This window comes from Bombina bombina, chromosome 6 (genome assembly GCF_027579735.1).
Source record: "Bombina bombina isolate aBomBom1 chromosome 6, aBomBom1.pri, whole genome shotgun sequence".
Taxonomy (NCBI): domain Eukaryota; kingdom Metazoa; phylum Chordata; class Amphibia; order Anura; family Bombinatoridae; genus Bombina; species Bombina bombina.
Genome location: NC_069504.1, coordinates 739,365,082 through 739,392,675, shown reverse-complemented (window position 1 = coordinate 739,392,675; position 27,594 = coordinate 739,365,082). Strand labels below are relative to the sequence as shown.

At 38.6% G+C, this 27,594-nt stretch overlaps 1 protein-coding gene across 1 annotated transcript; it reads left to right on the top strand.

Moving 5' to 3' along the window:
- Positions 1 to 1,096: 1,096 nt before the first annotated feature.
- Positions 1,097 to 26,403, top strand: EGR3 (early growth response 3). Its single transcript, XM_053716069.1, has 2 exons — positions 1,097 to 1,247; positions 25,424 to 26,403. The coding sequence occupies exons 1-2, from the start codon at positions 1,097 to 1,099 to the stop codon at positions 26,401 to 26,403; spliced, it is 1,131 nt and encodes a 376-aa protein (XP_053572044.1).
- Positions 26,404 to 27,594: the final 1,191 nt, after the last annotated feature.

The following is a 27,594-nucleotide window of genomic DNA, read 5'->3' as shown; positions in this document are numbered from 1 at the left end:
TAAAACGCAAGTATGTCACATCGATGACTTTACAGCTGTGTATAAAATGAGAGCACTATGTAACTATGTATACAATATATATATATATATATATATATATATATATATATATATATATATATATATATATACATATATATATATATATATAATTATATATATATATATATAATATAGTTTAGTAACGTATACATACAAGTATATTTATATACAGCGTGTGGGTCCAATCTCTTCACCGCTTCCTGCTTTCGATATAATGTTCCATTATAAGGAGGTTCCATTCTGACATCACGGGCTATGTGTGTCCTTATATGGGCAGTTACGTCACTAAAGCTTCCCCAGGCGGAGATAAAAAGGAGCCGGAGTCCCCAGGCTGGAGCAACGGGATTCATAGAGAGGATAGAGAGCAGATAGCCTCATCAGTTACCCCTAGTGACAGGTCAGCATCTCTCCCACCCACCTCCATCAACCTTCCCAGGGGATTTTTTTATTTTCCACCCCTATCTCCACACCCACCACCTACCCTTTACTTATATCATCTAACCACTTGCCAATTTTAGGGGGGCAATCTAAATCCTTATCTATAACCCCCTAAGCCCCAGGCTGCTATATCTAATTGACTTTGTATGATTAATCATAAAAATCTATTAATGCCCAGAAGCGTATCTCTCTTCCATCACCAAACCTATTTTAACATCTCGATTTATTAGTCATCCAATTAATTTATGATGGTTTTTTTACAAAGCAAATCTTATATATTTTACTCTGCTATCATAGTCCAGTTCAGGAACTAATGCCCCGAATACTCTCTTATTTAATACCCACACTGAGTGCATCATTGATACCCAGGTCAACAAGGAGACCACGTTTTCCTTTCCATTGGACACATTTGGTATGTTCCCTTCCCATCATGGGGCAGCACTAATACTCCTTATCCTAGCTATCCCTGGGGTAGTTCCACAAGTACTCCCTCTGAGGCAAAGCAAGCACCACTGGGGCAAATCTGGGTAACATAGATTGGGGATTCATGCCCCTCACTGGAGGGTTGGAGTAATTCTATTGTCCATTCTTCATCTTGCCAAATCTGTCCGGTGATATGACTGGCAAACTGTTGGATAAACTCTCGGTAAATATGACATCGCTGTTATCGGATTCCCTTTACCCTGAAGAGGGACAGGACCTGCACGGACCCTTGAATTTATACTCAGGCGGAGGCAATGACCAGCACTACTCAGCCATGTCTGCAGGTAAGTGGGGCAATTGGGCAGCGTGGGTGCCTAGGGTATAATTTGCCAAGTGACAAATGGAATGTGATAGAAATACATTGCTGGGTGTTGTAGAATACAGGAGACCATAATAGGTAGGTGTTGGGGGGGGGGGGGGGATTGGGCTCTATTATAAGAGTTACCTACCCACCTTTTGTAAATTATAATAATTGCCCCATTATTATTTATGCTCTACATATTATATCACTTAACTTGACTAATGTGCCTGCGTGTTGTATTTCTGCTTGCCATTTGGTATGTCCATTGTATCATTGGTTCCGCGGAATATATGGCTCCGCTATTACCACTGCTCTGACTGACATTATATAGTGCGGTTATAACATATAATATATGGTAATATTGTACTTGTGACGCTATTGTTTCTCTGTAACGTACATAATTATAGGTTGAGTGTCATTACATTACCCTGTTGCTTATTGTGCCCTATGTTATTACATTGCTGTTGTTGGCATTGTAGTCCTGCAGTATTAGTATTATTTCTGTTTGTCTTTTTAATGCTTTACCCATCATTGTATCCTTTTCATGAAGACCTTCAGAAAGTCACACTTTTTATTACTGTAGAACTCTGCACGTTGTTACACTGCACATTATAATACCCAGTGCCATTACTATGTTACCATCTGTTACTGCATTGCTCCTGGTGGCATTATAGCCATGTCTAAGTCATTGCATTGCTTTATGGGTATTATAAAGAGCTACAAGTTGTTACATTGCTGTAATTCTAACGAGCTAGAAGTTAGCGCTAGTTCTGCGCACGTTACTCATCACTATAGTGACTTGTATGTTCTCACACTGTATTCTATAACTTCATTTATCTGTGTGCTATTTTATTCTGCACGTTGTATTTTGTATAAGTATCTCACTAGGTATTCTATCGGTTCTGGTCACTATTATTTTGCTTTGTGATGGTCTATTTTATAGCATGTTACATGTATGTATTTTACATCACTTTTTATTTGGCTTACTAAAATCCTATTGATTCCCTTTGTAGTAATTACATTAAAACGGTTTCTGGACTATTTTATAGCAAGCATACAATTAATAAGGACACTTGGAGTTCTTCCCCTTTCATTTGTGGTAAGCCACAATTGTACTTGAGTTATAGCAGAATTGCTGTTGATAAACTACTTAACATCCCAAATGGGTGCTTTATATTTTTGCATAATTATTATCCTTGTGAGTAATATTAAAGGCAACCTGTCTCCCCAATGTCTTATTCTCCCATCAATTACTCTGTAGCTCCCCTACCTTGTCTCACAACTTTCTACCTATTATTGTTTCTATTCATTCTTAGCATCATGTCAAGTAAGTGAAATCCAATTGCTGATTGTCACTTTCTTTGCCACTCTCTCCCTGTACATTTTTTACCTATCAAATCCCTGTGGTGTAAGGTAAATTCTCAATACTTTTATGCTTTGCTCCTTGTCACCTGAGTAACACATAAAGGTAACTCATCTTCTAAAGTGCCTGATCACCTTGTGCATCAATGCTGCTCTGTATCACTAAATGGGTAACCCATCTCTATTGTACCACATTGCAGTAACAGCTGTTCAGTTCCCCTCTTCAGACATGATCAGCGTCACATTGTGGGGGAAGGAAGTCTTTAAATATGGTTGCGGAGGTGGGGGAGCTCCCAGCCTGTTGTGTGTGGGGGAAGCTAGCGACTGAGTTTGAAGGTGAATCGTGGGGGCAGTTGGTGACAGCTCACAAGATTGGGGTTGAGTAGGTGCATAAGGGGGCGGCGGGAATTCCATACTTTAACCTATTTGCAGCACAAGTCTTTGGAGTTAGTTTCCCTTTAAAAGTTACACATCAGTTAATGGTCATTTAAGTAAATAGTAATAGTTTCTGCTAAGTAAGAAACTTCTCTCTACTACATTTTCTATTGCATGGGGGGGGGGGGGGGTGGTTCAGTGACCTGCTGAGCATTTAGTTATGTATCAACTACTTTATAACACTATACAATAACCTCTTCCAGACTAACTTCAGATTTAGGCGTTTTTTTCCCTATTCTGAAATTTGTTAAATTCCTTTCCAATTCTACTTTATTTATTTATTTATTTATTTATTTATAATCGATTGTTCTAGTTTCTTGACTTTAAAAAGTGCATCAAAAAGTGCTTTCTTAGATATATTTTCCCTTAAAGGGACAGTTTACACTATAATTTTTATTGTTTAAAAAGATAGATAATCCCTTTACTACCCATTCCCCAGCTTTGCACAACCAACACAGTTATATTAATATACTTTTTAACATTTAAACCTCTACATTTCTGCCTGTTTCTAAGCCACTATAGACAACCTGTTATCACATGCTTTTTTATTAGCTTTTCATAACAAGGGAGTTCTAGTTCATGTGAGCCATATAGATAACATTATGCTTACACCCGAGGAGTTATTTAAGAGTTAGCACAACACAGTACTAGATGCAAGTCAATAGATAATAAATAAAGTCATGTGATCAGGGGGCTGTGAGAAGATGCTTAGATACAAGATAATCACAGAGGTAAAAATTATATTAATATAACCGTGTTGGTTGTTCAAAACTGGGGAATGGGTAATAAAGGGATTATCTATCTTTTAAAACAATAACAATTCTATTGTATACTGTCCCTTTAAAGATGCACATCATATGCCGGGCAGTGGTTTATAAATAATTTCTTTTCTGCTAATACAATGCTTTAATTCAGAACTGTACGTGATATTATGTTATTAGTATGTGCTGCGTCTTCCTAAAACTCTGTATTACTTACAGTCATTTATGATTAAGGGTTAATGCAGCTATTGGGAAGTTATCATTGTACTATAATTTTTTAAAGGGATATAAATCCAAAATTTTGTATTTGATTCAAACAGAGCATACAATTTTAATCAACTTTCCAATTTACTTCTATTATGAAATTTGCTTCATTCTCTTGGTAACCTTTGTTGAAATAGCAGCAATTCTTCTTCTGGGAGCTAGCTAGACACATAGGATGAGCGAATAACAAGAGGTTTATATGTTCAGTTACCCACCAACAGCTATCTCCTGAGCATACCTAGATATGTTTTTCAACCATGGATACCAAGAGAATGAAGCAAATTAAAAAACTGAAGTAAATTGGAAAGTTGTTTAAATTCATTAAAGTTCAATTTTGACTTTACTGTCCTTTAAAGAGAGTATTTTTTAATGCATAAAATGTGATGAGGTACTATATATTTTATGACAGGGGTACTCATTCTTATGAACAAGCAATTATTTCCCCATCACATACAATTTTTCTGCATTCATAAATATGTTTCTATCTCAGTTTTTATAGGTAAGGTTTTGACATTCATCTAAGAATTGCTTATTTCAACTATTTGTATAATATATATATATATATATATATATATATATTTCAAATTTAGAATTAAATGATTGTGTAATTAATCATTTTATTTCCCAGAAAATGTAAAAACAGCAATTCAATATGTTCATTTATTTGAAAAAGGTTACTATTTAATCATTAGAAAAGATAGAAAAGAGATACTATATATCTATAAAGTGTAAGGAGAATTAGATATATTTTTCTTACTGAAGCCTTGTTTTCTCAGGGGCAACAACATCATATTGTAATCCTAAAATTTTACAATATGACTAGAAAATCTTGTAAATTCAAATTCCCAATATGTAATTTGCTAGCTTCTCAGTCAGTCAACTATATGTATATGCACATAAGCAATACTGTTCACAACAGCATGAGAGAGATGTGATATGGGAAGACACTAATTGGCAACGGTTTCATTCTTAATCAGACAGAACAACATGAAGTAGGTTTATGGCTGTTGTATCGAGAAGATTCCAAAATGATATGAGTTTAGAGACTAAAATATAAGTTAAAGGGACACTAAACCCACATTTTTTTCTTTCCGGATTCAGATAGAGCATGCAATTTGAAGCACCTTTCTAATTTACTCCTATTATCAATTTTTCTTCGGTCTCTTGGTATCTTTATTTGAAAACCAGGAATTTAAAGTTTAGGAGCCAGCCCAATTTTTGTTTAGCATCTGGGTAGTGCTTGCTGATTGGTGGCTAAATGTAGCCACCAATCAGCAAACACTCCCCAGGGTGCTGAACCAAAAATGGTCCGGCTCCTAAGTTTACATTACTACTTTTTCAAATAAAGATAGCAAGAGAACGAAGAAAATTGATAATAGGAGTAAATTAGAAAGTTGTATAAAATTGCATGCTTTATCTTAATCATGAAAAAAAATGGGTTTAGTATCCCTTTAATACACTTTGACGGATTCCAAACTCCTGGGCATTTTTTTAATTTCCATATATTGTCTGTAGGTCGTTTCTATAATCCCACATACTGAAATCAGATATATAACATATAATCCCACACATAAGTGACAGTTGTATACACTGTGCAATACTATTTACACAGAACAATTTTTTATAGAGGCTGTGATCTTACCAATGACCATTTAGAACCGGTCCAAAGATAAGAATGCCTGGGTTGTCAAAAATGTTATATTAAAAGTTCCCTAATATAGGGTAAGATTACAAGTGGCGCACTATTTAGCGTTCCCACTCACTTGTTAAATATGCTAGAAGCTTTTTGCGTGCTTATAACAAGTTGAAAGTAATACGTTTTCGCACAAGCGCTAAAAGCCAAACTTCGAATATCACAAACAATGTTAATATTTTTCCCCATAGACCTTCGAGCTCGAAAAGTGGAAAACAACTAACACCCTTACCCGCACGAAAACCCGATCGCGTTTAATCATGCACTAACCCAACATGAAATTTGAATATTTCACATTCCAATTTTCTATTTATTCATAAATACATATTTTATATATATATATATATATATATATATATATATATATATATATATATATATATATATATGATAGTTTTTGTTAAAATATATATCTATACCTATATATATATATATATATAATTACATATAGGTATAGATATATACAGATATATCTAGCAATATCTATTTAAAAATATTAAAATGTATAATATTTATAGTAAATACATAGTTAAACACTTTATTAAATATGAATATTGCATAAATAGGATTTTTCATGTTTTCAGCTTCTTAACTGCAAAGGGCTCCAATGCACTAATAAATAGGTCTATATATGTATACATATGTATTTATGTGTATATATGTCTGTACATTTTATTATTATCAGGTATTTGTAGAGCACCAACAGATTCCGCAGCGCTATAAGCATAGGCGGTATACAAGATAACATTTACAGGGATCAATTGGGTAGAGGGCCCTGCCGAGAGTTGCACTGTTGTAGTCGGCTCTTATGAAGGCGATCTACAAACAGCTGGGCCCATAGGCTTACATTCTAAGGGGTTCAAGAGGAAAGCAATAGAGTTAGGAAAGGTTAGTGTAGGTTGTATGCATCCCTGTAAAGTAGAGTTTTTAGGGAGCTCTTGAAGCTGTTAAAACTAGGGGAGAGTCTTGTGGAGCGAGGCAGGGAGTTCCACAAGATGGGAGCCAGTCTGGAGAAGTCCTGTGAACGGGAATGTAACAAAAGAGGAGGAGAGGAGGAGATCGTGAGCAGAGCGAAGGGGACGGGAGGGAGAGTATCTGGACATGATCGGATATTGCGGATCATGTCCCCTGCACATCGACGCTCTCGGCATTTATGCCACCCCTGCAGATTCACAGGGGGTGTCAATCAACCCGATCGTATTTGATCGGGTTGATTTCTGGCGATGTCTGTCCACCGCCTCAGAGCAGGCAGACAGGTTACGGAGCTTGATAAATAGGTCCCAAGGTCTGAAATGTAGGGGGGGCAGTGCAGTTTAGGGCTTTGTATATCAGAGTGAGGATTTTGTGTTTAATCCTGGAGGCAAGAGGAAGCCAGTGAAGGGATTGGCAGAGAGGTGCAGCAGATGAAGAGTGGCGTGTAAAGAAGCTAAGGAAGATGAGCCTGGCAGAGGCATTCATTATGGATTGTAAAGGAGCTAGGCGGCAGCTAGGGAGACCAGAGAAGACGAAGTTGCAATAGTCAAGGCGGGAAAGGATGAGAGAGTGGATTAAAATCTTAGTTGTATCTTGTGTAAGGATACGTCTAATTTTAGAGATGTTTTTAAGGTAGAAGCGGCAGGCTTTATTATTATTATTATCAGGTATTTGTAGAGCGCCAACAGATTCCACAGCGCTGTAAACATAGTCGGTGTACAGGATAGCTTTTGTAGCGGTCAAGTTGGTAGAGGGCCCTGCCGAGAGTTTCACTGTTGTAGTCTGCTCTTATGAAGCGATCTGTAAACAGCTGGGCCCATAGGCTTACAATCTAAGGGGTTCAAGGGGAAAGCAATGGCGTTAGGAAAGGTTAGTGTTGGTTGTAAGCATCCCTGAATAGTAGAGTTTTTAGGAAGTGCTTGAAGCTGTTAAAATTAGGGGAGAGTTTTATGGAGCGAGGCAGGGAATTCCACAAAATGGGGGCCAGTCTGGAGAAGTCCTGTAAACATGAATGTGAGGAAGTAACAAGAGAAGAGGAGAGGAGGAGATCCTGAGGTGATCGAAGGGGACGGGAGGGAGAGTATCTAGAGACAAGTTCTGAGATGTAGGGGGGAGCAGTGCAGTTGAGAGCTTTATATGCCAGGGTGAGGATTTTATGTTTAATCCTAGAGGCAAGAGGAAGCCAGTGAAGGGATTGGCAGAGAGGTGCAGCAGATGAAGAGCGACGAGTAAGGAAGATGAGCCTGGCAGAGGCATTCATAATGGATTGTAAAGGAGCTATGCGGCAGCTAGGTAGACCAGAGAGGACGGAATTGCAGTAGTCGAGGCGGGAAAGGATGAGAGAGTGGATTAAAATCTTGGTTGTATCTTGTGTAAGGAAATGTCTAATTTTAGCAATGTTTTTAAGGTGGAAGCGGCAGGCTTTAGCCAAGGACTGAATGTGAGGAATGAAGGAAAGATCTGAGTCAAGTGTGACCCCCAAGACATCGGGCGTGCAGGGTAGGGGTAATGATGGAATTATCAACAGTTATAGAAATTTTGGGGGTGGAGACATTGGAAGAAGGGGAAAAATAAGGAGTTCAGTTTTGGAGAGATTTAGCTTAAGGTAGTGAGAGGACATCCAAGATGAGATGTGAGAAAGACAGTTAGTGACACGGGTTAGTAAGGAAGGAGGTATTTCTGGTGCAGAGAGGTAGATTTGGGTGTCATCGGCATACAAATGGTATTGAAACCCATGGGACTTTATTAAGGAACCTAGTGACGAGGTGTAGATTGAATAGAGAAGGGGACCAAGGACAGAGCCTTGAGGTACCCCAACAGAAAGTGGTAACGGGGCAGAGGATGCTCCGGAGAAGGCTACACTAAATGTACGGTTAGTCAGATAGGAAGAGAACCACGAGAGAGCTGTGTCACAGATGCCGAAGGATTGGAGGGTTTGGAGCAGAAGAGGGTGGTCAACAGTATCAAAGGCTGCAGACAGGTCAAGGAGGATAAGCAGAGAGAAGTGGCCTTTGGATTTTGCTGTAAGTAGGTCATTGGTAACCTTGACAATTGCTGTCTCTGTAGAGTGATGGGAACGAAATCCAGATTGCAGTGGGTCAAGAAGAGAGTTTAGTGTAAGGAAATGTGATAGACGTGCGTAAACTAGCTTTTCGAGGAGCTTTGAGGCAAGAGGGAGTAGGGAAATAGGGCGGTAATTGGAAGGGGAGGTTGGATCAAGGGAAGGTTTTTTGAGGATAGGTGTGACCAGTGCATGTTTTAGAGATGAGGGAAATATACCAGTGCTGAGGGAGAGGTTGAAAATGTGTGTGAGTATGGGGGTGAGGGTAGAAGAGAGGGAGGGGAGTAGCTGTGAGGGGATGGGGTCGAGGGGACAGGTAGTGAGGTGGGAGGACAGTATAAGGGCAGAAACTTCATCCTCATTAACAGGGGCAAAAGAGCTGCATTTTTGGATATTTGGGTTTTGGGTGATCGTGAGCTTTTGAGGGGGTGGGAGATTGGAAGTATGTAGAGAGCTGATTTCACTTCTGATGGAGTCAATTTTGTTTTTGAAGTGGCTTACAAAATCTTGAGCTGAGAGAGAGGTTGAGTTAGGAGGTGGGGGTGGGCGGAGAAGAGTGTTGAACGGGGAGAACAAACGTTTAGGGTTAGAGGAAAGAGTAGAGATGAGATTAGAAAAATATTGTTGCTTATAAAGATTAAGGGCAGAATAGTAGGAGTTCAGGATGAGCTTGTAGTGAAGAAAGTCAGCTGAACTCCGAGATTTCCTCCAATGTTGCTCAGTAGTACTGGAGCATCTGCGTAGGTATCGTGTCAGAGGAATATGCCAGGCTTTAGCCAAGGACTGAATGTGAGGAGTGGAAGAAAGGTCTGAGTCAAGTGTGATCATCGAGCATGCGGGGTAGGGGTAATGATGGAATTATCAACAGTTATAGAAAATTGGGGGGTGGAGATTTTGGAGGAAGGGGACAAAATAAGGAGTTCAGTTTTAGAGATACAAGGTACAAAGTATATACACATATAAATACGCATGTACACACACACATATATTTAAATATATATATATATACACTAGTCCTAAAGCCCGTGTACACGGGCCATTTTTTGCAGTACAGTGGTCCCGCCCCTTGCTCTCTCTCTATCCCCACTCTCTTTTGCTCTCTCTCTCCCCCTCTCTTTTGCTCTCTCTCTCCCCCCTCTGTTTTGCTCTCTCTCTCCCCCTCTCTCTTTTGCTGTCTCTCTTTCCCTCTCTCTTTTGCTGTCTCTCTCTCCCCCTCTCTTTTGCTGTCTCTCTCCCCCTCTCTCTTTTGCTGTCTCTCTCTCCCCCTCTCTCTTTTGCTGTCTCTCTCTCCCCCTCTCTTTTGCTGTCTCTCTCCCCCCTCTCTTTTGCTGTCTCTCTCCCCCCTCTTTTGCTGTCTCTATCCCCCCTCTCTTTTGCTGTCTCTCTCCCCCTCTCTTTTGCTGTCTCTCTCTCCCCTCTCTTTTTCTCTCTCCCCCTCTCTTTTGCTCTCTCTCTCCCCCTCTCTTTTGCTCTCTCTCTCCCCCCTCTTTTTTGCTCTCTCTCTCCTCCCTCTGTTTTGCTCTCTCTCTCCCCCCTCTGTTTTGCTCTCTCTCTCCCCCCTCTCTCTTTTGTTGTCTCTCTCTCCCCCCTCTCTTTTGCTGTCTCTCCCTCTCTCTTTTGCTGTCTCTCTCTTCCCCTCTCTTTTGCTGTCTCTCTCCCCCCCCCTCTTTTGCTGTCTCTCTCCCCCCTCTCTTTTGCTGTCTCTCTCCCTCCTCTCTTTTGCTGTCTCTCTCCCCCTCTCTCTTTTGCTGTCTCTCTCCCCCCCTCTCTTTTGCTGTCTCTCTCCCCCTCTCTCTTTTGCTGTCTCTCTCTCCCCCTCTCTTTTGCTGTCTCTCTCTCCCTCTCTCTTTTGCTGTCTCTCTCCCCCCTCTCTTTTGCTGTCTCTTTCCCCCTCTCTCTTTTGCTGTCTCTCTCCCCCCCCCTCTCTTTTGCTGTCTCTCTCTCCCTCCTCTCTTTTGCTGTCTCTCTCTCCCTCTCTCTTTTGCTGTCTCTCTCTCCCTCTCTCTATCCCCCCTTTTCTGCTCTCTCTATCCCCCTCTTTAGAGCTCTCTGTCTCGGCCCCAGCATCTGGCCCCGCCCACATCACGCCCGTGCCGCACCCGTCCGGCCACGCCCACTCCGCCACACAACGCCAGGGAGGTCAGTAGGAAGGCCAGGTATGTTTGTCCTCGCTCGCAGTCTCTACTGCGCATGACAGCTTCGGATAAACACACTTGGCCTTTTATTATATAGGATATATATATACATACATACACACATAAATATTTAGACATTTATATGTATGTATCTCTTTGTTAAAGACCTTTTTTTCTCTTACACCTGAGACCTCATATCTTTGAGCCCTTTTTTATGCAATATTTTTTTTTAATAATATTAGTCAGTGTTATCATGAGTGTAACTGTACTTTTAAATGTATTTTTGATGTGTTTTGAGCAACTTTTCGGACTCACGTCACAGTTAACCAGAGTTCTGAAGTTTTGCACGTTAAATTAGATTGAACTCAAGCGAGCGTGTTTACTTTCAACTTGTAATACGCACTCTACTTTCGACGCACACAAAAAGCCACAATAAACCCCTTATTATTCGTGCGTGACCGGTAATGAGCCACTCGTAACCTAGCCCATAATTTTTGACCATTTATCCAGATATTTATAACTACAATAAATCAATGGGGATGTCATATTGAGTATAGGTAGATGAATAGTCATGTGCCTTCTTGAAGTATGCTGTAACTATAGATATTATTTGGACACCTCCGTTTCTCACAAATATACAATTACCATTCCTGACAGCTTTAGTTCACCATAGCCAAAATAGGAGCTATTTTAAAATGTTTAATTATACCTAGCCTAGGATATAAGTTGTTACATTAAAGGGACACTGAACGCAAAAAAAATTCTTTCGTGATTCAGATAGAGCATGCAATTTTAAGCAACTTTCGAATGTACTCCTATTATCAAATTGTCTTTGTTCTCTTGCTATCTTTATTTGAAAAAGAAGGCATCTAAGTTTTTTGGTTCAGAGCTCTGGACAGCACTTTTTTATTGGTGGATGAATTTAACCACCAATCAGCAAGAACAACCCAGGTTGTTCTCCAAAAATGGGCCGGCATCTAAACTTACATTCTTGCATTTCAAATAAAGATACCAAGAGAATGAAGAAAATGTGATAATAGGAGTAAATTAGAAAGTTGCTTAAAGGGACAGTCAAGTCCAAAAAAAACTTTCATGTTTAAAATAGGGCATATAATTTTAAACAACTTTCCAATTTACTTTTATCACCAATTTTGATTTGTTCTCATGGTATTCTTAGTTGAAAGCTAAACCTAGGAGATTTATATGCTAATTTCTTAAACCTTGAAGGCCGCCTCTAATCTATGCAGTGTTTAACCACTAGAGGGCATTAGCTCACGTGTTTCATATAGATAACATTGAGCTCGTGAACGTGAATTTACCATGGAGACAGCTCTGATTGCCTAAAATGCAACTCTTTCAAAAGAACTGAAATAAGGGGGCAGTCTGCAGAGGCTTAGATACAAGGTAATTACAGAGGTAAAACGTGTATAATTATAACTGTGTTGGTTATGCAAAACTGGGGAATTGGTAATTAAGGAATTATCTATCTTTTAAAACAACACAAATTCTGGCGTTGACTGTCCCTTTAAAATGTTATGCTCTGTCTGAGTCACAAAAGAAAAAAATTGGGTTCAGTGTCCCTTTAAGGTGTGGAGACTTCTTTATTAGCTCATAAAAACTGTAGTGTAAACCAACTGTACAAAGAGGTCAGCTTTTTGAAGCTTTCTGTCCCTTTATGGAATCATAGTGGAGGACAAAAGTATTCTTATTTGCTAAATGTCATAGCCTTCAAATAATATTTACAAACTCTCTTTTTAAGCCTATGAAGAAGAAAATCATTATCAGTCTTAGGTCTGGAATTTAATAGAAGAACATTCATTTCAAAAATAGGATTCTGAAAATGTAACCACATTCAGAAAGCACAAAAGGAGATTTGTTTTTTTTCTGCCAAAAAATAATAAAACATAAAAATAAAATAAGAGTGCACAGAGATTCCCAAATTAAGAAACTCATTTAATAAAGTCACTATTAAAATTGAATTGAAATTTAAAGGGATATAAACCCCCAAAAACTGTATTTTGTGATTCAGAGCATAACATTTTTAAAAAAGTTTCCAATTTATTGTATTCAAATTTCTTTGTTCCCATGATATTCGGTGTTGAAGATAAACCTAGGCAGGCATCTGCTGCTATCTAATGCTATTGTAAATGGATACATTTTTTTGCAAAACTCCTGCCATATAGTGCTCCTAAAATGGTCTGGCTCCTGAGCTTACGGCCCCTGCTTTTCAATAAAAGATACCAAGAGAAGAGGAAAAGTTGATGATAGAAGTAAATTCAAAGTTGTTTAAAATTGCATTCTCTATCTGAATCGTGAAAGAAAAATTTTGGGTTTCATATCCCTTTAAAAGGATATTAACCAGTCTGTTTCATTGCTGTAATAAAAAGCACTAAGCAGTGAGTTATACTAGAAATCATTGCAATATGTATTATTTATTATTTTAAAAGGATTTTACCTTTTCTTACCATAATTTCTGCAGGGAGCTGAGATCTCTGCAGGAAGACATTTATAACTTGATGTCATACATATTCTAGTGTAACTTGAACTGGATTAGTGTGTAGTGAATGCAAAATACACCAGAACTCAGTTTACCCATGCTCAGAAGAGGCAGAAGGCAACTTAAAGGGATACTAAACCCATTTTTTTTCATAATTCAGATAGAGCAGACATTTTTAAGCAACTTTCTAATTTACTCCTATTATCAATTTTTGTTCATTATCTTGCTATCCTTATTTGAAAAAGAAGGCATCTCAGCTAAGGAGCTAGCAAGTTTTTGGTTCAGAACCCTGGACAGCACTTTTTTAATGGTAGGTGCATTTAGCCACCGATCAGCAAGAATAACCCAGGATGTCAAAATGCTACACTAATAATTGTTAAGTGCTCATTATGAAAGAAAATAAATAGGTTGTTTGCTGTTTTTTAACATCATCTGTTTCTTTTTATGTTTACTTTGATTTAACAAATTTGTTTTAACTAAAGGAGCACTGTTTCATATCCCTTTAACAATAGCAAAGACAACGTATGCATTGGTCAGAAAGTATGATATTGCAAAATTAGCAGAACCAATTCAGAATAGAATGCAGCCTACAACAGCACAAATTCTCTCCAGACTGTGACAGAATACCAGATAAAAGGTTGAAGAGCAATATAATGCTTAAAGGAAAGAGTGTAGAAACCTGGACTTCCAAATAACGAATGACCAATTATATATCAAGTCTCTAGTAGAAACTCCAACATCTTTGGAAATAATATGGAAGTTTAATGAAGATTCTTGTAAATAATTTAGCAAACAATTACAGCACAGACATCTCTATGGCCCATCAAACAGGGGAAAAGGTCAGTGGAGGATATGTCATAATTTCACAGCATTTCCAGTGACACCAAATGGAATGCTCCAGCCTTTTTGGATCAATTCCGCATAGCGATATTTGAGGCCTAAAAAGATGAATTAGCACGTGTGGGTGCTCTGGTGACCTGGAAGGAATTAAAACATTAGTTGCATAGATTGATAGACATCTGAGAGAAACACACAAAGCAAGAGCTCTATGACCCAACAAGCATTCACCTGACAAGCCCCACCTCCTACTGCCACCTTTACTTCAGAGGAAATCAGTCCACAAGATGAACCAGGGCAGATTATTAACATTAGAGGGTCTTTATCCTCTGCTGAACGCTCAAGACGCAGGAATTTTAGCTTCTGTTGCTTCTGCATCTTACCTTTTGATTTTAGACTCGTCACTTGCTGCTAATATTGGAATCCCCTTTAAGAGAAAAAAAAATCAAGTCCAGGTGTTCGGAGTAGAAATCTTTTCCAGTTACAAAAGAGACTGTAATTCTTACTGTTTCCTTAATTCCAAAGCACACAGAGTTGTTACAGTTTGACACTGATTATTCCCCCTATTTCTTCTGATATTGGGTTTACTTTGGTTACATTTACGCAACCCCTAGATATTTACATTTGCCTCTGAGTATTGTCTATTTGCCTGTTCTAATTAAATCACAGCCATCATGGGTGTACACACAGACAATACAAGTGTCATTCCTCCTGAGTGCCAAGAATTTTTAGATGTCTTTGACAGATGAGGAGCTGATACCCCCACCCATGCCCTTATGACTGTCATAAAGATCTGGTTCCTGTGATGCCTATATCTTCTGGACATATTTTCTGAGCTAAGCTATCGTATATTGTAGAAATACTTGGCAAAAGGGTTTATAAGACCAGCTGGGGCAGGTATATTTTTTTGGGGAAAAGAAGGATGGTGGCTTCAACCATCTATGGGCTATAGACACCTGAATAATATTACTATCAGGAACAGTTACCCCCTCCCTATCATCCATGAACATCTTGACTGAATTAGGGAGCCCAGATTTTCATTAAGATTGATCTCCGTAGGGCTTATAATTTGCTGAGGATTAGGAACGGGGACAAATAGAAAAGAATGTTCCAAACTCAATATTGGCATTTTCAATATCAATGATATCTTTCAGATTGTGCAGTGCCCCAGCTACTTTCCAACACTTCCTCAAGAATATTTTCAAGGATTTTTTTGGACACATTCCTTGTTATACCCTAGATGATATCCTCATCTTCTCTTCCTTTTCCACTATGCACATTAAACATGTTGAGGCTTTACTCTTCAGACTCCGTACTCACAGACTTTTTGCCAAACTAAAAATGTACCAATTTTTAGTGTCCACTGTGGAGTTCTTGGTATATGTCCTGTCACCTAGACATATTACCATAAAAAAAGGTTACTGTTCTGAATTGGCCCATCCCAACCAATAAAAAGCCAATCCAGAGATTTATCGGGTTTCATACGCAACGTCTCTGCCATGTGTGCCCCTATCACCTACCTTACCACTATCAGGCTCTGTTTACCTGCACATGAGTTACTCAATTGGTATTTAATAAACTCAAGCACTTATTCACCACAGCATCTATTGTAATTCAACCAGATATCAATCAGCCCTTCTTTTTAGAGGAAGATGCCGTCAATACTGCTATAGAAATTTGCAATATCACAGGACTACCATGGGCCTTTGTCCCCACCAAGTGCAATGAGCCTTCTTTTTCACAAGATTTAATTTTGGCATTTCCAGAAATAAGAAAGCCCTGTTTTTGTCTCCCTGAAACTGATGTTTGCTACTCAGACATCATTTATTAGCAGAATTAAGTTTGCCTGTCAATCTACTCCACCTCTGACAGTGCTTTTGATGTCCTCTGATGGTATGTTTTTCCACAAAAAAGTGGCTCACCATGACCCTCCCCCCCATCTGCTGGGCATGGGGGTATCAAACAAATGTTGGAAGCAACTTCCTGCACCTTTTGATGGCCCACGCTTACTACTGAAGTCCGTCTAAGAGTCTCTTCAAGTACTGTATGTGTCTGTGCATATCACTATGGCTCCTGATGGAACTCTCCAGCCTTTGACCATTCCTGAAAGACCTTGGTTTGCAGTGTCTTTGGATTTCATAGTTGAATTGCATCCCTCCAATGGATACCATCCTTGTGGTAGTGGATCAATTGACCAATCTGGCAAACTTTATCCCTGAAAAGGGACTTCAATCTGCTTCTACTACAGCTGCACTGTTGCTGAGAGATCTCTTTCTGCTTCATAGTTTGCCTTAAAAAGTGGTTGCTGGACAATTCTGGAAGCATTTCTGTTCAAGCCTTTGCTTCACCCTTTTTTCAAGTCAGGATACCACCCGCAATTGAATGGGGAGACTGAAATAACTAACCAGACCTTGGAACAGTACCTATGCTGTTTTTGCAGGATGATTGGATCACCCTACTCTTTATGGTTGCATGTAACAACCATGTGCATCAGTCCTTGAAAATGTCCCCATTCTACGCTACTTATGGGTTTCACCCCCAGGCTTGTTCAGAGGTACCTGTTGCCACTCCACTTCCTGATCATTTGACCTTTATTTTTTCATCTCCTCTAGCAGATATTACTACAGGTCCAGGGTCACCAGAAGGTTTTGCACGTCAACACTCACAAGGGCAGTTCTCATTAAATTCTATTAAAAAGGGGGTGTCCCTGGAAGTGGCAAAATGTCTCCCATAAAAATAATGAGAGCTCTCTGTTAGCTAAATGTGCGCAATGGAGGACGAAGTACAGAGGGAGACCCCGGCATATGTTTAAACTTTAATATTACGCCTGATACAAATACAGATTATGCTGTTTTCAGTGAAATTCATTTTATGAGTATTTTATATAAAAACTCACCACCTTTTAAGTTGTGAGAAATAACAGTGAGATCTGTAGGGCGAAAATGTTTGCAGAATTAAGCTGGGATTTTAGAGATAATTTCATACTTGCCCATGGAACACCAATTTTAAGAAAAAAACAATTAAGCTTTGTATTTTGTACTTATAAGTATTATTATTATCGGTTATTTGTAGAGCGCCAACAGATTCCACAGCGCATATGAATTTCTATGTGTTTTTTGCACATCCACTGTACTTAAAGGTACATGAAACCCCAAAATTTTGTTTCATGAATTAGACAGTGTATACAATTTAAAACAACTTTCCAAATGACTTATATTATCTAATTTGCTTAGTTCTCTTGGTATCCTTTGTTGAAAATGATAACTAGGTAGGCTTAGGTGCTGGGAGCTATCTGCTGATTGGTGGCTTCAAATATTTGCTTCTTGTCATTGGTTTACCGATGAGTTTATCTAGTTCCCAGTAGTGCATTGCTGCACCTTCAACAAAAAAGAAAATGTTTGTTTTTCATGTCCCTTTTAATTACGATTTATGTGAATGGTTCAATTATTCTTTTTGTATGATTTTGATTGTGCACTTTTGTAATGTATACATCTCATTCCTATGCAGTATACTCTCTTTAGCAAGACACCTTGTTTTCAGGGTAAAAAGTAGCTTTATATAATTTCCCTAGGGTAATAGAAGGACTGGGGAGCATTCTTATAGAATTTTTACCAGACCATAGACCATTTTAGAAATGGGCCCTTAGTACCCTGCCCCCACTTAAAGCTGTGGTGACCAATTATGGTTTTCTACAGCAAATCTGTGACTAAAATGTTCCACCAAGAAGCTGGGTCCTATCTATATGGGCAACTTTCCCATTATCCAGATCTTAAACCCTGTGGTAATTTGTTTAAAGCTCCCGGATACTTATCATATCCACCTAGTATTTCATATAGCACAGTTGAAGCCATAAATAAAGAATCTGTTTCATTGACAACATCCTCTTCCTATTTGCCCAATGGTGGTACAGGGTTTTAGAGGAATATGAGATTGAAATGATATGAGGGGACATCTCCCGTACCTGGTTTACTGGAAGAGTTATTGCCCCGAGGAACTTTCCTTGGAAACTGCCTCTCATCTTCATGTTCCTGTCTTGCTCAAACTTTTTCATTGGATGCATCCAGCTTGTCCTGGTTCCTCTTGCACCCTGTGGGCGTGTTTAGAGAGGGGGCTATTTAAGACCCCTAGCAAGTCTTTATTTTCAAGCTGTATTAGGAATAGAACTATAAACAAATTTACTAAGTTAATCTGTGTACTGTGGTAATTATGTTCCTAATATTGCTCACCTGAATTTTTATCTGGGGCATGTTATTAATCGAGAACCCTTTAAAAACGTTTCCTTTGTTCGTGTTTTTTTTCTGCCTGGCTTAATCTTTAAATGGTTATTGGAATTTGCTTTTTGTCTAACCCCTTGTTTATATGCCTTATCCTGACTGACTCCCTGGTTTATGAATTTTGGCTTATGAAGTATAGTTACACTTTTGGATTATCCCAAGTGCTTTTGCACTGACTGATGCCTGTCTATTGACCCTGGCTTGCTCGTGACCTGCAGCTACCTTCTCATCTCTGCACATTTCAATTCATTTGCAGAAAAAGGTCAAAAACATTATTTACCATTATATGCACATAGACCAGTAATATAACCCCCAGTAACACAGATAGAGCAACCCCCTTTGGCTGCCAGTAACACTCACAGAATGATGATTTAACCCCTTTGCATCAGTAACACTAATAGATTAGTTAATTGCAGGTAGCACACATAAAGCACTAATTTCATCCACGTTTTGCCATCTGAGTTTTTCTGTAGGTATTGGAGGAATCATTTAGACAAGTACAATGGGGTAATCTAGAAATTGGTGTGTGCACTTTACTTAAATGGATATAAAAGTCCACAAAGAAAATGCTTTAATGTTTTAGAACATTTTATTATTGCATTATTTATTTATTTAACAATGTGTTTACCCCATTGGGGTTAAACACATTGTTAAAGTCATCTCTACTGGTACATATTGTAGCTGAACACGTCTGGTGAGCCAAAGACATAAGGCAAATGTATGTAGCCTGCAATCACCAGCTAGCTCCCAGTAGTGCATTGCTGCTCCTGATTTTTAACAAAGGATACCAAGTGAATGAAACATGTATGTTTAAAGGGACAGTCTACTCCAGAATTTTTATTTAAAAAGATAGATAATCCGTTTATTATCCATTTCCCAGCTTTGCATAACCAACACAGTTATATTAATATACTTTTTACCTCTGTGATTACCTTAAGCCTCTGCAGACTGCCCCCTTATTTCAGTTATTTTGACAGACTTGCATTTTAGCCAATCAGTGCTGACTCCTAGGTAACTCCACGTGCGTGAGCACTATGTTATCTATATGGCACACATTAACTAACAACCTCTAGTGGTGAAAACTGTCAAAATGCATTCAGATAAGAGGTGGCCTTCAAGGGCTAAGAAATTAACATAATCCTACCTAGGTTTAGCTTTCAACTAAGAATATCAAGAGAAAAATTGATGATAAAAGTAAATTGGAAAGTTGTTTAAAATTACATGCCCTATCTGAATCATGAAAGTTTATTTTGACTAGACTGTCTTTTTGAAGTGCTCATACCTGCTATTTTTCGGTTACATTTACGAAAAAAATAACAATGCATGCACACTTACGTTTTATACCACTTGAGTAGCATTAGTGCATATTACACATCTGCAAGACAAAAAGAAGGTAAATTTGAGCAGGAGCTTTTGTCTATACCTTGGGTGATAAAGGCTCTAATTGGCCGTATTGCCCTGAACATTAAAAAGAAAAACACTGCAAATATCAATACATGTTGTGGTTAATATGTTATTATAAAATATAAAAAAGTTAAAAGGCTATTTAAAGCAATTTGTATTATTATATTATTCATGGCCAATATAAAAATCATTGATTTGATTCCAATGACCCTTTAGATCATTTTGCTTGATGAGTATCACATACTTATTCATAACCCTTGTTATTTTCATAACAAGAGTTATTGCAAGAAGAAGAATTCCTACAAAAAGACTCCCTGTGGGAATCTGAAGAAATAGAGAAAGCTCGTTAAATATATATATATATTTATATGGTTCGTTCTGATGAGCACTGAACTAAAATAACTCACAGGAGGACTGAAAAAAAACATTTATTAAAACTAGAAGAAGCAATGATTTAAAAACGAAAACACAATGTGACCCCTCCATAAGGGAAGACACAGTGGGGTCTATTTGCCAAGCTCGGAACGGAGCTTGATGCCCTGTGTTTCTGGCGAGCCTGCAGGCTCGCTAGAAACACAAGTTATGAAGCAGTGGTCTAAAAACCGCTGCTCCATAACCTGTCTGCCTGCTCTGAGGTGGCAGGCAGACATCGCCGGAAATCAATCCAATACGATTGGGTTGATTGACACCCCCTGCTGATTGACAAGAACTACTGCTGCAATGATAAATGCCGACAGCGTATGCTGGTTCGCTATAGCGGATCATGTCCGTCCGCACAATGATAAATGGTCCCCAGTGCCTGAACCAGGGCCGGACTGGGTATAAAAAGCAGCCCTGGAAAATTTGGATACCAGCCCTATTTTTTGTTGTTAGTAGAATGCACAAACCCCATTTTTCTCAAAGGCGATTACAATTAATCACCCCTATAAAACGCAGCTTTCCAGCCCCAGCTGCTACAGCCCACCAGGAAATCTGATATCCTGGTAGTCCAATCTGGCCTTGACCTGAAACTTCTTGGACCATGTCTAGCGATCAGTCGTCAAAAACTTGCTGGCACAGTGAAAAATCTTTTTTTTTTTTCTTTTTTAAGCATTACACTCCTGTAATCTGTGTGTCCCACATCCACATCCAGAACCATGAATAGATACATGAAAAGCTAAAATTTGCCTTTCTACATTTATTTTTTGAGGGACCTTACAGTACTGATAACTGATAAGACTTCTTAGCTCATTTTGCCAAACCAGAGCCCTTTAATTAATCAGGCCCTAGGTCTCAAATTTCCCAGAACAAACCAAAATAACTAGCCCTTGGTTAAATACACTTTTCTGCACTCAAGGAAAGTATAGAAACACTGCAGGAGCTAGAGAAGGTATGGTTAACCCCTTAGTGACCAGAATATTTTTTAATTGTCTTACCGTTAAGGACTAAGGCTATTTTTACATTTCTGCGGTGTTTGTGTTTAGCTGTAATTTTCCTCTTACTCATTTACTGTACCTGCACATATTATATACAGTTTTTCTCGCCATTAAATGGACTTTCTAAAGATACCATTATTTCCACCATATCATACAATTTACTATAAATAAAATTATAAAATATGATGAAAAATTTGAAAAAAAACACTTTTTTTCTAACTTTGACCCCCCAAAATCTGTTACACATCTACAACCACCAAAAAACACCCATGCTAAATAGTTTCTAAATTTTGTCCTGAGTTTAGAAATACCCAATGTTTACATGTTCTTTGCTTTTTTTGCAAGTTATAGGGCAATAAGTACAAGTAGCACTTTTCTATTTACAAACCATTTTTTTTTCTTCAAAATTAGCAATAGTTACATTGTAACACTGATAACTGTCAGGAATCCTTGAATAACCCTTCACATGTATATATATATTTTAGTAGACAACCCAAAGTATTGATCTAGGCCCATTTTGGTATATTTCATGCCACCATTTCTCCGCCAAATGCGATCAAATAAAAATAATCGTTAACTTTTTCTCAAACTTTAGGTTTCTGAAATTATTTACAAACATCTTGTGCAATTATGGCACACATGGTTGTAAATGCTTCTCTGGGATCCCCTTTGTTCAGAAATAGCAGACATATATGGCTTTGCCTTTTGGTTAGTAGAAGGCCGCTAAATGCCGCTGTGCACCACACTTGTATAATGCTCAGCAGTGAAGGGGTTAATTAGGTAGCTTGTAGGGTTAATTTTAGCTTTAGTTTAGAGATCATCCCACCCCCTGATCCCTCCCTGACACCTCTCAAACAGCTCTCTTCCCTCCCCCACCCCACAATTGTCACTGCCATCTTAAGTACTGGCAGAAAATCTGCCAGTATAAAAATAAAAGGTGTTTTGATTTTTTTAATTAAAGCAGAAAATTACATGCTTTAACGGATTAGAGAATGTCATTTTTGGACTATAATAGCCCTTTAAATTCTCCTATTCAACATTGTAATGCATTTAAGTTTGTCTGGATTGTCCCTTTAAAGAGATATGAAGCAAGAGAGACAAAATAAAACAAAGAGAAAAGAGTCAATCAGTGAAGGCCAAGATGCAGCCATAGAATAGAAGATGAAAGAAAGGGATCCATGGAAAAGTTGGTGATAAATTGCTAAAGGAAGTGATAGGCTGCTATGTGCAGTGCTAGGGATAGATATAACGTATGGAAAATAAGGAAGATAGGTAGCATTCTTTTAACTGACCTTTTCCATTAAACTTTCACTTTCAATGTAACTTTCTGCTTCTGATTAGCGCAATGGGCAGGTAAAATAGTGACTGCCTATCAGATTTAGGGCTGCTGGTACTGGTGTCTAGATCCTCCATAGAAACAACACTGGGAAAGACGATCATGGGGAGAAGAAATAAGGTGGAAAGAGAGCTGCACAACCTTGGGAAGGGGGACACTAATATGGAAGGAGACAATTTTGAGCAGTGATAGAGACTGACAAGGAATCGGGAGAAACAGGTTTAGGAAAGGAAAGATAGATAAAGACAACCAACTATAGAGTCATGAAATAAAAGAGAAAGATGTAATACATAGAAAGTAAAGAGAGTTGTATTCTTGAAGAGGGAAGAAAGAGAGATATCCTTGGGAAGATGATATTATATTGGAAAGGGCTACACAATCTAAGGAAGGGAAAAGAAACGCCTGTATGTAAGATTAACAATAGTCAGGCGATAGACAAAGAGAGAGAAACAGGTATGGGCAGGAAGCATTGCGGAGAATGTAATCTAGACTTAAAGGACCACTAAATACAGTACAATTGCAAAATTGCCACGTGCATAACAAAAAGACAATGCAAAATCATCTACTCCCAATTTCAAATAAGCAGTAGATTTTTTTTTTTGTAGCAAATTTATTTTTTCTCCTATTTTCCAGGCCCCCTTTATCATGTGAGAGACATTAGCCAATCACAGACTAGTATACATATACCCTGTAAGCTTTTGCACATGCTCAGTAGGGCTTGTTCCCCAGAAAGTGTCTACATAAAAAGACTGCAAAATTTGATAATGGAAGTAAAAGGGAAAGTGTCTTAAAATTGGTGTTCTATCTGAATTATAAAAGTTTATTTTGACTTGAGTGTCCCTTTAAGTTTATAGTTTCCAGGTGTGTGTTTATAGATAGATAGATAGATAGATAGATAGATAGATAGATAGATAGATGGATGGATAGATTAGATTTATACACATATGCATGCACATGTATGTGATATTTATTCTTCTATGGCTTTGCTATACTATATAATCATGGTAAACAGTTCTTGCACAGTGTATTAACACAAGGGGATGTCAAGTGTCATTTCTAGAGTAACCCAACTCCTTGGTGCCTTATTACCCTGTCAGTGATTCTTCTCCTTGCTGCTTTCTCTGAAACATTCAGAGCCAACTGCAGATTTTCCTTACTCCTGGTGCTATGGAGATACATTAAATTGAACAGAAACTCTGTAACTCTCTATATGCTGAAGCAATACGCATAATCCCAAACAACAGCAGAAGGCAACTAGTGTTGCTGAGAATCTCTATACAGTGGCAATTAGTATATTGCCATTATTATGCAAGAGAAGCAGTCAACAATTTTTGCTAACTAATACCCTTGACATATTTTTTAATTCATGTGTCACACCTATATTTTATATGCCATTCAAAGAACTCAGTTAATTAATAACAATTATATAAAAAGGTAACATAATTTCAATAAAGAAGTATATATAGGTAATATTACTTAATGGGTGCCACTCCATTTTATTTTTTAGATCAACAGTTTAAATCTAAAAAAAGGAACCACAAGCATTTAACTATCACTCATAGCCCTAATGTTGTGTGATACCCTCATCTAAGAGCAATTACACTGTCGGATAGGGGTGGTGAATCCTGGCATGATTGCCCAGTGCGGCACAAGGCATGCACTTCTTCCTCAGAGTTACTGCAACACTGCCCGCCTCTAGTGCCATTGTTTAGAATACTATTAATTTGATCACACACTCTCAAAAAGGTTTTCATCCCCCACTTTAGTGTGTGCTGACACCCTAGTTAATAATAATAATTACTGCTAAACACTGTCATTAATGATGCAATCTTTACTATTATGGAGTATCTTGATGACCTGATACTAAATGTGTTGAATGTTGGTATATAGAAGAGTATCTATAAATAACGGATATATTGTATTCTGTTACATCTTTGTACTGAAAATTAATTTGTTGTATACTCTAGTATGATGAAGTATCTGTGCAGACTAAAAATATGAAAATGTCTTCATATATATTATTAAAAATATCTCTATAAAAAAGGTCAGAGTAAGCTTTTATGTTACCACCTTTACTACAAAAGAATATTTATACTGTTATACAGGTCTTATAATGTTAAAAAGTGGGCTAAACAGATCATTATTTCAGCAAATTAAAAGGGGCATCATACCCTGTTTTATCTGAAAGATCATTTGTAAAATGTATTATGGTGTCTTTTTGTGTTTAAATGGATTTTCTTGTGCTGAATAAACCACAATTTTCTGTGAAAGATGTCCCTATTAGTTATTTAGAAACAGTTGCATCACCAGAAAGTAACAATAGGGGGACATTTTTTGGAGGCTCTTAGGTTTCTTGGGGGGTAGGGCGCAACAGGAGGAATGAACATGCCACAAGTGGGGCTGCAACAGGAGGAGGAGGACTGAGTGTATAACTGTCAGGGTCGGGTGTGTCATGGGCGTGGCCAAGCAGGGCAGGGGACCAGTGGGGCTGTGGAAGCCATCGACAGAACAGTGGTGGGAAAACCATGGGGGATCACAGTTGTAGTAGCATTTGGGGTGCCAGCCATTATGTTGAGGAAGCTAGTAGCCACCCTGACAATGCCAATGGCAATAGCATCTCAGTTATATATAATAACGCACTTCCTTTTATTTTCACTTTAAATTTAAATAGCTTTTACTTAATCTTTTTCATCTCTTCTTTTTTCTCTACAGATAATGTAATGGACTTAAATCTCACCAATGAGAAGAGCTCACAGGATCTCTCTTACTCTGGCAGCTTCCAACCTGGAAACAAAACTGTCACATACCTAGGCAAGTTCTCTTTTGACTCACCCTCAAACTGGTGCCAGGAGAATATTATCAGCCTAATGAGTGCGGGTATCCTTGGAGTGCCAACTTCACAAGCTCAAAGTGGCAATAATGGGGGAGGAGGTGGCATCATGGGACAGAGTCAGGGAGATGTAGAGTCTATGTTCCACAGTTTGCCACCATATGCTAGCTGTGGAGATTTGTACCATGAGCAAGTAGGCTTCCAAGGAGGTGGCATGAGTTCCTATACCACCCAGGAGTACCAATCTACAAAGCAAAGTTTGGACTCTAGTGTTTTTCCAATGATACCAGACTATAATCTATTCCACCATAACTCAGATATGCCCACTGTGGACCAGAAGCCCTTTCAAAATATGGAGGCAATGAGAGTAAACCCACCTCCAATTACACCACTGGAAACTATTAAAGCCTTCAAAGAAAAGCAGGTGTTACCCAGTTTTGGGGGCATGAGCCATCAGCCTCTTACTCTTAAACCAATTCGCCCAAGGAAATACCCCAACCGTCCAAGCAAAACTCCTCTCCATGAGCGGCCCCATGCCTGCCCTGCTGAAGGCTGTGACCGACGATTCTCGCGTTCAGATGAGCTGACTCGCCACCTTCGCATACACACCGGGCACAAGCCCTTCCAATGTCGCATCTGCATGAGGAGTTTCAGCCGTTCTGACCATCTAACCACCCATATCCGCACGCACACAGGTGAGAAGCCATTTGCTTGTGATTTTTGCGGACGTAAATTTGCACGAAGTGATGAGAGGAAACGACATGCCAAGATTCATCTCAAGCAGAAGGACAAGAAAGGAGGAGACAAGGCCATTTGTTCGCCTTCAGTTGGAGGGGCAACACCAGTTACAACCTGTGCTTAAGAACCTTCTCCTCAACACAGTTTTTTAGGAGAGGCTGTTTTGACATAGATGCTTTTGCAGAGCATCACAATCATTACCGATTTGCTGCCAGAAATGTGCATCTTGATGCGTCCCTAAGAGGACACATTCAGAACATTGTTGTCTAATACTTTTCAGAGATCTGCACATCATTGCTTTATTACTCCATTTTTACTCATTTTTAAACTAAACCTTCACAGCATTCCTTTTTACATCTATCCATTCATATCTGTTTCTCTCTTAAAACATTAGTCAGTCCGACTCTTTTTGCCAGTAGAGAAGTGTTTCACCAGCCTCTTACTTGACTCTACAAGCAGATCATCAACACATTCTTCCTTCTTCTCACTCACCTCCATAATATTCCTCAAACCCACTTGCTCTGAAATGCTACATCCATTTTGTTCTTACTTGTTCTTCCTACAGGGATTGTTAATCTTTGCTTTTACACCTTGATAGAGTTGATGCACCTCCTACAAAAGAACTGCAAATTATTTTAATTCTTGTTGCACTTAACTCTAAATTGTCGTGCCTGGAAAATATACAGAAAAGGAATCCTGAAGTGTGGTGGGGAGTGACAGGACCTTGGTGGTGGTTGCACATTACTTGCTACATATTCTGCTGCTGTCTCTGTTACACTCCTGTGTTCCTGCTGCTCAGAACACTATTACCCAACCAAACTCTCTTTCTACGCTAAAGTCTCACTTTTGAGACAAATTACTGGAAAATCTTCTACCATCTCTTGTTTTCCAGCAATTTTCCACACGTGATTATTGTCTCTCGTTCCTATAATTCCATCTTTCCTACCTTCCCACCAATACTCTGTCTTCCAATGACTCAATATGTATTTTCCTTTTTTCCCCATCTTTGGCTATATAGTCTTACATATTACATATTTCTTCATTCTTTTCAAATTTTTACTCTCACCTCTTTAACCCATCCTCTCTCTCTCTCTCTATCTCTCTCTGTTTCTGTATCTCTCTGTAATTTTCCTCTCTTGTACATGCTCCCCCCTTTTTTTTCTTTTCAACGTCTGTCATACAATTTTATTAGCAGGGAAAAAAACAGCTACAGCTTGAGTCACTGTGTGTATGTGTGTGAGTGTATGTGTGTGTATAATTTATATATATAAATCAAATTGTATATGTACTGTGTATATTCCAGAGAACACTGGTA

Bases quoted from the DNA above. Each gene is read 5' to 3' on its own strand.
- EGR3 (XM_053716069.1), top strand. From the start codon at position 1,097: ATGACTGGCAAACTGTTGGATAAACTCTCGGTAAATATGACATCGCTG. The intron at 1,248-25,423 runs GTAAGTGGGGCA...TTTTCTCTACAG, and splicing joins CTACTCAGCCATGTCTGCAG to ATAATGTAATGGACTTAAAT.